This window comes from Phocoena sinus, chromosome 15 (assembly GCF_008692025.1).
Source record: "Phocoena sinus isolate mPhoSin1 chromosome 15, mPhoSin1.pri, whole genome shotgun sequence".
NCBI lineage: Eukaryota > Metazoa > Chordata > Mammalia > Artiodactyla > Phocoenidae > Phocoena > Phocoena sinus.
The window spans coordinates 53,151,246-53,163,608 of record NC_045777.1 but is presented as its reverse complement, the minus strand read 5'-3'; the positions used below and the strand labels follow the sequence as shown (position 1 = coordinate 53,163,608).

At 50.9% G+C, this 12,363-nt stretch overlaps 1 protein-coding gene across 1 annotated transcript in view; it reads left to right on the top strand.

The window, feature by feature from the left end:
* Nucleotides 1-8,701: 8,701 nt before the first annotated feature.
* Nucleotides 8,702-12,363, top strand: part of SRL (sarcalumenin) — a 35,783-nt gene continuing 32,121 nt past the window's right edge. The window contains exon 1 of the mRNA XM_032606112.1: nt 8,702-8,836. Within this exon, the coding sequence (XP_032462003.1) occupies nt 8,702-8,836 (135 nt within the window). The remainder of the gene's footprint in view (nt 8,837-12,363) is intronic.

Below are 12,363 nucleotides of genomic sequence, written 5' to 3'. Positions count from 1 at the left end.
AATGCCTCCAGACAGGAATTTGTTGAATAGAAAGGCAGGCAGGAGCCTGCATTTTTTTTTTTTAGTGAAATTCACATAACTTAAGCATTTAGAAGGGAACAATTCAGTGGCATTTACTACATTACTATGCTGTGCAACCATCACCTCTATCTCATTCCAAAACATTTCTCACTCCAAAATGAACCCCTTACCCATTAATCAGTCTCTCCCCATTCCTCCCTTCTCTGAGCCCTTGATAACCACCAATCTACTTTTTTTTTTTTTAGTGTTTAAAGAAATTAAAGTGTAATTTAACTTCGGTAAAAATTCACTTTTTAGTTTTTGCTTGTGGGAGTTTTGACAAATGTGTAACCATCACCATAATTAAGATATAGTTTCTTCATCCTTGCGTTCCCCTATGTCCCTTTGTGGTCCACCCAGACCCTGGCAACCACCGACCAATCTATTCCTATGGTTCCTATAGTTTTGCCTTTTTCAAAATGTCATATACTATAAATATATTCATTTACAGTATATGACATTACATATTTAGCTTGAGTCTGGCTTCTTTCACTTAGCATTATTACTGTAGTTTTCTCTTTTGGGATATATTTAGATATATTTACATAAATTAAATGCGTGTTTGAGGGAACCGTCTTCGCTAGGATATGGGCGGGGACGCCCCTTCCCAAGGCCAGCAGAGCGACCCCTTTTGGCCAGGTGCAAGGCGCGTCCGACGGGTTCCAGGCAGCTCCTGAGAGGGTCAATAGAGGGCGCTATGGAACCAGGACGTCTGGCCTAGCAAGGCGGAGGCTCCGCCTCCTTCCGGTGTCTGGAACTACGCAGTTCCTATAGGCCAGAGGCGCGGCTCAGAGGCGGGGCCAGGGGAATACCCTAAGCCCAGACCTGTCGTGGCGCGCCCAGCGGCCGTAGGCTGTCTCACCAGCAGGCGGCGGGAATCAGGGGCGCGGCCTCCGTCCCGCCTCTTCCCGGACTCGCTCCGCCCCGCCCCTCGGTGCGCATGCTCCTTGGTGCCTCAGGCCATCTCGCGCGCTCCCGACTGCAAGCTCCTCTGGCCCAGGCTCGGCCCCGCCCCGCGCGCTCTCACGTACGCTCCGCACGCAAACGCCGCGAACCCGCGGTTCCTGCGTGTCCTCCGCGTGGAGGCGCTCGCCGGCTTTCCCGCTCGCGTCCCTCGGAGGACGCGGCCGCGGGTGGTGGCGCCTGCGCTGCCCGGCGGAAGTCAGGCACGCTGCACACGTGACTTACGACGGTCTAGAGGCAGCGGTCAGAAAGGAACAAGAGACGTTAATTTTAATAGCACGTTTCCTTTTAACCCACAGTGTCTGAAACGTTGCCATTTCCGCACAGGTGATGAATGCAAGAAACTACCCACGAAGTATCTCATTCCTTTCTTCCTGCCGAGTCTGGGAGCCCTGTGTGTATCTTGCACTGGCTACACCTCCGTGGGTACGGCCGCGGATCCGGGCGTCGGGGGCAAGTGGGAGCCAGGCCAGGGGGTCGGAAAGGGCACGGTGTCCTGCGGGCAGTGCGGACACTGGCCTGGGAGGAGGAAGAAGTGGAGACGATGTGGGAACCAGATCGTAGAGGACTTCCAAGCCACGCTAAGAAGCTTGGACTTTATTTTTTGTGATGGGAAGGGGTCTAGGAGAGACACGATCAACGCAGAGTTCAACAAAACCTGTCTTAAAAACCTTTTTTGAAGTACCGTATAAAGTACACTCAGAAGAGGGCTCATAACTGAAGTGTTTAGCTCCGTGAATTTTCACAAACTGAATATACACCCGTGTAGCCGGCACCGCACCAAGCCCTCAAGTGGTTTGCTTCTTAAAATTCAATTTTTGGAAGTATAGAAATGTACAGGGAGGCTCCCTGCACGCTTCACCCCGCCTCTCCCAGTGCTAGCGTCTTGTTTGCCTAATGTATGGTATGGAAACCAGGTGATCACTGTCAGTGCCCACCACAGGGCTTATTCAGATTTTACAGTTTTACATGCTCTCACTTATGTATGTGTGTGTACAGTTGCTCTGTAACATTTTGCAGCAGCAATGTTTGAGAATTGGAGTTGCTGTGCAACCTCATCAGCACTTGATATTGTCAGATCATTATATTTTTCAGTTTTTTTTTTTTCCAGCAAATTTGGTAGGTGTAGAGTGGAATCTCACCACAGTTTTATTTATTTATTTATTTTTGTCCACACAGCCTGGCATGCGGGATCTTAGTTTCCTGACAAGGGATGAAACCTGCACCCTCCACAGTGAAAGCACAGAGTCCTAACCAGTGGATCATCGGAATTCCCCACAGTTTTAATTTCTGTCACTATAGATTAGTTTTGTCAATTTAATTAATTTATTTATTTTTAAATTTTGGTCGTGCCACACAGCTTGCAGGATCTCAGTTCCCTGACCAAGGATTGAACTCCAGGACACAGCAGTGAAAGTGCTGAATCCTAATAACCACTAGACCACCAGGGAACTCCCTCGTTTTGTTTATTTTAGATCTTCATACAAATCATACAGTATATATACTCTTTTTGTCTGGCTTCTCTTAATATAATTTTTTGAGATTCATGTATGGTTTTGTGTATAATGGCAGTTTGTTCATTTTTATTGGTAAGAATATTGCATTGTATGAACAGACCACAAAGTTGTTTAGCCAGTCACCTAACAGTGGACATTTAGGTTGCTTCCAACTTAACGGCTATTATGAATATATTTTAGTAGATGCTGTCCCCCAAATAGATTGTGCTAGGCTATTGATTCTGCCACCAGTGTGGCTGTGGAGGGACATTCTAAGCATGTGACTCTCTTTGGTGATGGTTTCTTCAGGAGGGAGCTAGGCATTCTTGGTTCCTGGTGGCCTCCCCCACCCTATTTCTTTGTTAGGGATTAAATCTCATGGGAAATGTATGTCTGCTCTGATCTCAAGGATCATTACATTACACCGTGTCCTCTTTGTGAAGATCCTCAGAAGAAATTCCTGTTGAGTCTCAGCAGAAGAAATAATTTCACTTCTCCCGAACAGTTGGCTTGTTCTTATTTTAAGGACACTGTGAATTGGCAAGTGATCAAGTTACACACATGGGAAGACTTACGTATGTAGTGCCGTTTGCTTTTGTATCAGCCTTACAAATGGCTCCATTTTGTGTGCCTGCCTTTGTGTGGTTTTCATCTCCTGTTGTGTCCAATTCTTGCTTTCTTGGTGTACTTTATGGATATTTGGGAGTCATCTTTATGCTTTCCTGGCACAGGGTGGGTTATGATAAATAAATGCTGCTTGTTGCCTTGATTTCGGGGCATCCCTGTCAGCAGGGCATTCGCACCAGCTCTGTGAGATGTTTGAAGGGTTGTCTAGTGGAAAGGGGTGGGGGGGGAGGGGGCTTCCTGTGACCTTGGCCGCCTTAGCTGTTGGTTAACTGGCCTCAGACAAGTACATAAAGCACATGCAAATCCTCCAGCCGCCTCTTGGAGCTGGCTGGCCACGCTGTCCTTAGCCTGAGACTTCGTAGTCTCTGGCTCTCCCCTATCCCACCTGAGCCCATCCCATGGGTCCTTCTTTATCCGGCTGCCTCTCTGTGCTTTCCTGGATGCTACCATCCTTGTGGCATTTGTCTTTCTCCCTCTCTCTGGAGTTCTGTGTGCCCCCTTGCCCTGCAAGTCCTGCACCAGGGGTGAGGTTAGTGCCATCCCCTGCCTTGGTCCCCTCTCTCCTCTTGCCCTGCTGAGTTGCAGCTTCTGGTGTTGATTGACGTGAGCGTGTGCTGGCTGAGAGGAGGGGTAGGACTGGGGGCTGGGGGGCAGGTTGGGCCCTGAATCCGGCAGCTGTAGGAAGGAATGAGCTCCCCAAACCAGCTCTTCCCCCACCACACCCCTGGTGTTGAAAAGGAGCTAGGAGTGACAGCTGCAGAGTTTCCTGAATTAGGGGGCCTAGGTCACAGGTTCCTGCTGGTACGGCCTGTCTCTGTGGCAGCCTCAGGATCAAGTTCAAGAGGAAATGGCAAAGTGATTGGAGAAGGCTGTGGTGCTGTACACATTCCAGAGATTCATTGTCTGCCTCACGTTGCCTCCCCTCCTGTGGGAGATAGAGAGGATGCTCTGAAAATTTGGAAAGAGAATTGACGAAAATCTGTTCCCTTGTAGGGAGGAGGAATTGTCTGGGGTGGACGGGCGCAGAGGGTTAGTGGGGGGCTGCATGTTTGAGATCAGGGGAGAGGCGGTCTCCATTCCCTAGGGGACTCTCGTGGTGCGTGTCCCTGGCTTCCTGCGGGAAGGTGCGGTGGCAGGTGAGGAGGAGATCTGGAGCATTGTGGCTGGTTGTGGGCCTCACCTCGTATTCAAAACAGCAGAATTAAGCTCTCTGGTAGTGAGTTCCCTGTCACTGGAGGTATTCAAACAGAGGTCTCTGTCAGAGCTATTGTGGGGGGGGGATTCCTGCAGTGGGTATGAATTTGGGTCCTTCTAAGGTAGATAGCCTCTAATTCCTGAGGTAAATGGAAAGGTTCTCTCAGTGAGGGCTACTTCAGAAGAAATGAAATCTGCTGACACCTTGATTTTGGACTTAAACAGCCTCCAGAACTATGAGAAAATAAATTTCTGTTGTTTAAGTCCCCAGTCTGTGGTATTTTGTTATGGCAACCCTAGCAAACTAATATACTGTCCTTTTGTGACTTTTGTTTCACTTAGCATAGCATTTTCAAGGTTTATCTATGTTGTAGCATATATTAGTTTTTTTTTTTAATGGCTGAATAATATCCCATTGTATGGATGGACCACATTCTGTTTATCCATTTATCTACTGATGGACGCCTCGGCTTTTTTTCACCTTTTGGCTGTTGTGAATCATTGCTGGCTGTACAAGGATCTGTTTGAGCTCAGACAGGGCATGTTTAAATCAAATGCAGTCAACCCTTTAAGCAGTGCTGGGCTCACCCTCCCCGTCTGCCTGGCTTGGGTTCCTGTGGTTTCTCTGACCCTCTCTCTGTCCTGCACCCCCCGCCCCCTGTCACAGCCCTCCACTCTCTTCCCTGCCCTGCTAATTCCTCTCCCCACCCCCCCCATGGATGACATTCACTTGATTGATGGGAGAAGCCCCGGGTTTGTGAGTCGGGCAGATCCGGGTTCAGGTCCAGCAGCTCCGTTCTGAGTTGGTGACGTTGAACAAGTCCCTTCAGCCCTGAGCCTCGGGCTCCACTGTGAGGTGGTAACGTCCGCCTCTTGTCCCTTGAAGCCCCTGGTGGGGCGGGCGCCTCTTTGGCTTGGACGTCCTTTTCTTTCCCGTGACCGAGCGCTGCCTCCTCCCTCACGGGGAGCGCCCCCCCAGCCCCCCAGCGTGCACATGGGTTAGAAGACTCAGTGTTGGTGTGTCGGTCAGGGTCTCCCGAGAAACAGCCAAGGGGATATGTGTTTACGGAGGGAGGTTGTGGGGACCGGAAAGTCGGAAATGCACGGGGGAGGCGGCAGCTGGAGAGTCAGGCGAGTCCACGAGTCCAAATTGCTGTCTAGTCTGAACGCAGAACTCCTTCCCCTTCGGGGCACCTCAGTCTTTTCTCTTAAGGCCTTCAACTGATTGGGTGAGGCCCACCCACATTAGGGAAGATGGTCTGCTTGAGTCAGAGGCTGTGGATTTAAATGTTAGGCACATCTGGAAAACACCCACACAGCAACATTCAGACTGATGTTTGACCACACAGGTGGGCCACATGGCCTTGTCAGGTTGACACATAAAGTTAACCATTGCAATCGATAACTCATCAGTTCTCTTCAAACTGATCTATAGATTCATCCTAATCCAATTAAACTCCAAGAAGGCTTTTAAAAAAACAACTGACAGGCTGATTCCAAAATTCATGTGGAAGTGCATGAAAGGGACGAGAATAGTCAAAACAACTTTAAAAAAGAAGATCAAAGTTGGAGACTTCACACTACCTGTTTTCAAGATTTATTAGGAAGCTATGGTGATCAAGATAGTGAGGTATTAGTGAGGCGATAGACACATAGATCAATGGAACAGAATGTAGTCCAGAAATAGATTCACACATACATGGTCAATTGATTTTCAAAAAAAGGTGCAAAGGCAATTCAGTGGCCATTTAAACAAATGGCCAGTTGTGCTGGAACAACTGGACATCCATTTGTAAAAATCTAAATCTTGCTCCACATCTTGCAACATATTAAAAAAAATGGCAGAAAATGGATTATAGGTCTAAATGTAAAACCTGAAACTATTACATTTCTAGAAGAAAACAGGAAAAAAATCTTTGTGACCTTGGGTTAGGCAAAGAGTTCTTCAGTATGACACCAAAGGCATAATTCATAAAATATCAAATTGATCAATTGTACTTGATAAAAATCAAGAACTTCTGCCATTTGAAAGACACATGTGAATGAAAAGTTAAGCCACAGACTTGGAGAAACTATTTATGAATGATGTTTCCGATAAACAGCTTGTCTCCAGCGTATGTAAAGAACTCTTAAAACTCAAAAAAAGAGGGGTCTTCCCTGGTGGCACAGTGGTTGAGAGTCCACCTGCCGATGCAGGGGACGCGCGTTTGCGCCCTGGTCCGGGAGGATCCTGCGTGCCGCGGAGCTGCTGGACCCGTGGGCCATGGCCGCTGAGCCTGCGTGTCCGCAGCCTGTGCTCCGTGGCGGGAGAGGCCATAACAGTGAGAGGCCCGCGTACTGCAAAACAAAACAAAAACTCAATAAAAGAAAACAACCGGTAAAAAATAGGCAAAAGATTTGGACAGGCACTTCATCGAAGATGCACTGAAGAAGTGGATGACAGGGACTTCCCTGCTGGTCCAGTGGTTAGGACTCCATGCTTCCACTGCCGGGAGCCCGGGTTCAGTCCCTGGTTGGGGAACCTGCAAGCCGCATGGTGCGGCCAAAAAACCCCAAAAAAACCAAAAGAGAAGTGGATGACAGATATACACATGGGAAGATGCTTAATATCATTAGTCGTTAGGAAAATGCAAATTAAACCTACAATGCAATATCACTACACACCTGTAAGGATGACTAAAATTTCAAAGACTGACCAAATGCTGGCAAGGATGTGGAGGAAGTGGTGGTGGGAACATAAAACAGTACAGTCACCTTAGAAAAAAATTTAAGGGGGCGAGGGATAAATTAGGAGTTTGGGATCAACATATACACATTACTATATATAAAATATATAAACAACAAGGACCTGCTGTACAGTACAAGGAACTACACTCAATACCTTGTAATAACCTAAAATGGAAAAGAATATAAAAAAAAGAATATATATATATATGTAACTGAATCACTTTGCTGTACACCTGAAACACAATATTGTAAATCAACTATACTTCAATAAAAATTTAAAAAAATTAATTAATAAAAGAAAGAAAAAATTTAAACACCTACCAGCCAATCCACTCCTAAGTATTTACCCAAGAGAAATGAAAGCGCATGTCATAATGAATTGTACACGAACATTCATAGCAGCTTTATTGGTAATAGCCAAAACTTGGAAACCACCCAAAAGTTTCTCAATAGATGATGGATAACAAACTGTAGTCCATCCAGGCCATGGAATCAGGATCAAAAGGAGTGAACTATCCATACGTGCTGCAATGTGAAGAAATCTCAGCGTAATTATGCTACGTGAAAGAAGCCAGATAAAAAGAGCGCATATGGGAAGATTCCATTTATATCAAAATCTAGGAAATGCAAACAAACGTGTAGTGACAGGAAGCAGATCAGTGGTTGCCTGGGAAGGGGTAGGAGGGAGGGACATGAGGAAAATTCGGGAGTGAGGAATCTTCGTTATTTTGATGGTGGTTATGTACATGTGTCAAAATGTATCGAATTCTACACTTTTAATACGCTGTTTGCTGTGTGGCCGTTGTACCTCAATAAAGCCATTTTAAATGTGAAGCACATGAAAGATGCCAAACTGACTGTCGCCCTTTCCTCCACAGCCGACTGTCACCCCCACAGGGACCCCCCTTCCCAGCAGGACCAGCCAGTGCTACCCCTCCTAGAACTGGCTTTCGGGGGCCATCATGTGCCCTCAGGAAAAGTGCATTAAGTAGCACATAGCAGAGGCACCGCTGGAAAGGGATCTGTCCCTCCACTGTCTGACCGACCACACTCAGAGCATCCAACGCACCTCCTCGCTCCCCTTTTTTCCCTCCCGTCAGCATTCTGTCTCTTCCAGAGGCCTGGGAAGGTGAAGCTCCTCATCATCGACCTCAAAGGTCAGGTCGCAGGGTTTCCTTAACTAACCATCGAGGCTCTCCCCTCCTGACCTTCGGGGAGGGGCTAAAACCTGTGTCAGTGGCTGTCCAATAGGCCCTTCGTTCACAAAACTGAAGCGTGTGAAGGTCACTGATTGCTCAGACTTCAGCTCAAGTTATGCATATGCTGGGGAGACTCGGTTCCTGAGTCCCAGACCTGACCCAAAGGACGCCCCACGACCCCGCCCCGTGACCCCTGTCACGTGACCCCAGGCAGCTAGGGGAGAGAATCCAGACGGGACCTGCCTTCCGGGGTCAGGTCGGCAGCTGGCGCAGCAGGGTCACAGCAGCCTCCTTGCAGCCTCTGGGGTCTGAGCTGCTTGCCCATCATGTCCGTCCAGTTGCCCTAGTGACTGTGTGACCCTTCTCCCCCGCCCTGCGCTGCCACCCACCCTATAAATAGAGGCGAGGAGCAGCTGGGCTCTCTTGGCAGTCACGATGAAGGCGCTGGTCCTGCTCTGCTGCTTCGTGGCCTCGCTTCTGCTCCCAGGACAAGCAGGTATGACCCCTGCCCTGTCAGCCAGGCCAGACTGCGACCCCCACGAGCCCCCGAGGTTTTATGTTTACCATGGGGTGGGAGGCTCGGGCGGGAGATGGAGGATGAGGCCTCCGTGATTCCTGGAGGTGATGGCAGACCTTTGCTCCCAGCCGGTCTCACCGAGAAGGCACAGGGTGTGGAGACCTGAGAGCACTTGGGGCTTGTGGGGAGGCCAGAGGGAGCGGAAGCCGTGACCCGAGAAGTGCAGGCAGGTGCAAGGCCTGGAGCAGGGGGCCAGGGCCAGAGACAAGGGCTGGCCAGTAGATGTTGTGGAAGAGAACCCCAAAAGTCAAGACTAGAGCCTCCTAGATGGACAGAAGACCCCGATCTTGGAGGTGGAGGGGCCCCTGGAGGTCGTTGAGTTGACCCTCCCACCTGGTGGAGATCGCAGAGGCCTGGCTTTGCATGAGTGAGGGCGGGGTGGGGGGGGGCACGGCTTGGAAACAATGGGACAGAGTGGGGGTCAGTTTGGGACAGGATTGGAGATAAAAGTTGGGGATCAGGCTGGAAACCAAATTGGACACAGTTCAGAGGAGGAATGGAACCCACTCGAGTGAAGCTGGGCTAGGCTGGGGGCTTCATCGGAAGGGGGCTGGGGCCTGCATGCCGTGGTTTTCCTTTGACATCTCAGCACTTTGTGTGGCAGAGGCAGTGGCTCTGGTTACGGCATGGGGGTTATTTATAGGCATGGAAGGGGTACCTGAGCATTTTGCCACCTTTGTTCCCAAGACTCCTGGGTCTGAGTTCCTCTCAGGGATGCTCCAGGGGTGCTCTGGGGGCCCCCCAGGAACCCGGAACTCCTGCTTTGCCTTTTCACGACGTCTGGCTTCATCTGGGCTGGGGATCATGGGGCCTGGGAGCTTCTGTTTCTTGAGGTCCCAGGCCCAGGCAGGAGAGCCTGCGGCAGGCAGGAGAAGTAGCCATTCCCTGGGGGGTTAGAGACCAAGGTGGGGGGCTCTGGCCTCACGTGTGCCGCTGGGCCCTGCCCTTGTCTGCCCTTGAGTTAATTTGGGCTCCGTGGGGCTGCAGTGGCTGGGGTGGCGAGGATTCCAAGCGGCTGTCAGGCGGCTAAGTATGGAAACAGCCGTGTCATTTGATCCTGAGCCCGGGATCCACTGCCACCCTCTCCCCAGCTCCGCCCGGCCCCAGCTGCCACTTCGCTCTGCTTCCACGCCGCTGCCCCAGGAACTTTTAGCCTTTTAGGGACATCCTTTATCTTTCCTTCCACGAAGGGAACTGGACATCTGGAATGTTCCACAGGCCTCATTGGGGGATCTTGCTGTTGGGAAAGGAGGCGGGTGGGTGCTCTGTGCAAAAATCCTCTCTTTGCAGGCCCTTTCCTTCCCAAACTCTGCGGTGTGACCCTGACCTGGCTTCCGGGAAAGGGTTGTCCACCAGTGTGCGAGGTTCCCGCCCTCCTCACCCCAGCTCAGGACTTGGGCTGTGCGTTCTTCCCGGCGGTGGGCTTTCTCACCCCTCCAGTTGCATATTGCACACCCCAAAGACTGCTTCCTCCTGTGATACCCGGGGGAGATTTCAGCCATAAGAGTGGCTTCCCCCCACCTGCATAATGACAGTCCTTCCTACTGGTTGACTTTCCCCTAAAATATGCCACCCGGTAAATGCCACCGTGCCCGCAGGCAGCAGCTTTGGTCCTGAACTTCCCACCCCACTGCTGAATCCTCATTTCCATTCCCGTGTCACTCGCCTCTCACCTGTGGCAGGCAGACTTCTATCTAACTCCCCTTCCTGCTTCCTGGGGGGACCGTACAGAGCTGCCCTTCCTTCTCTTGTGCCCATGTTGCTCCCGTGGCCCTCTGATCTGGGGTGATGGGCTCCACAGCCTCCCCCCCGAACCCTGATCCACCCTAGTCCTTGGTCTCGGGGTCCTCCTCTTTGTCTCAGGGATCTGGCCTGGGGACAAGCCTGCTCAAGGACAGAGGAGAACAGCCCTAAGAGGGTTTACTCAGTCTGCTCATTGTCCAGGTAAGGGAGCAAAAGCCAGAGGAAAGAGAGCCATGTTCAAGGTCAGACAGCAATTCAGTGGCAGGCACAGCCAGCCAGGACTAGTCTTAGCCCACCTGGGAGTTTCTGTCCTCCCTCAGCTGCTCTCTCTCTGACAGGCCTCCTTGGACGCCCCAGTCCCTCTGTCTGTGGGCGTGAGGCCACAGGAGGCTAGCTTCCCTCGGGATACAGGTCAAGACTGATGCCTTTGAACTTTGACTCCTCAGAGAGCATGTGGGGTGGGATGGGAGAGGGGCTGAGAAAACATTGCTTTGGGCTTAAGCTGCTGGCATTTGTTAGGCCGAATTTGGGACATCCTTGTTTCCCATTACCTGCTTGAGGCAGAGATGGGGGGGTGGCAGGTGTTCTGAGTCTGCTCATCTGTTTCCTCCAGCCCAGCCCTGGTTTGCAGACTTGCCCACCTGCTCTGTCCCCACCCTGACATCCAATGGAGAGAGGCTGGTTCACACTGGGGCTCCCCGGGCCCTCCATGAGCGATGGGGGTCTCTCAGGAACTCCTTCGTGACCCTTCCTCACCCACCCGGAAGGAGGCAGTTTTCATATACCCTCAGCACGGCAGCCCAGATACCACGATCCACCGTGGGGAGGGCTCTGAGAAAAGGTCATGTGCTCAGAGGTCCCGGGGAGATAGCAGACCCCAGAAGCCTCTCCAGCCCTCCTGCAAGTTGTGTCCCCAGCAAGGTCCCCGACTCCTGGCTCAGTGCAGCTGGATGGGCCATAGGGAACATGTGGTCCACCATGTGAGGCACTAGTCTGGATTTGCTCAATGGATGCAGCCCTCAGATGTGGGCACCTTGCCTGGTGGCCTGTGGAACCACAGTTTGGGAAATGCTGGCTTTGTCTCCCATCTGGGTGTGACAGTGAAGCTCAGACAGCTAGTTCAAGGGCTAGAGCTGGAATCCTGGACCAGAAGGAGGTCCCGACGAGGCCAGTTGCATCCACCTGGCCCTTTGGTGCTCGCTTAGGTGTGGTGGGCTGGGAAGGAGCCTAATCCCTTTGGACACAGGAGAAAGATGGCTGGTCCTCCTTCAACGTGGTCTGAGGGGCCAGTACAGGGCATAGATATGATGCCTTCTGGCCTGGAACAAGGGTGGTGGCTGGGGGAGGGGGGATGGGTGGGGTCTGCCGCTGTGGGATGCCCCTCCCCTACTCCAAATCCAATCTAAAGCTGGACTCACAACCCCTTACATTTAAATATTGCTCGAGGATAGTGTAGGTCACAGCTGGCATGACCTTGCCAGAAAAAAAAAAAAAGACCAGGATTATAAAAGAACCAATTTTAAAAGTTCATCTGGGGTCCTTATGAATTTTGGGTTCTGGGGGATATCTGGATGGAGATAGTTAGCTTAGGAGGAAGGTCAGGTCTGGGGATCCAGAGATGAGATTTGTTTGAGTAAAGATGAGGGCGAGGCTGTGAGATTGCCAAGGAAGCTCTCGCAGAGAAAGAGATTCAAGGACCGGTCCCTGGGGAGTGGGAAGAGGAAGAAAATAAATGGATTTCAGGAAGATGGGATGAGATCCAGGCAGAGGTGTGACC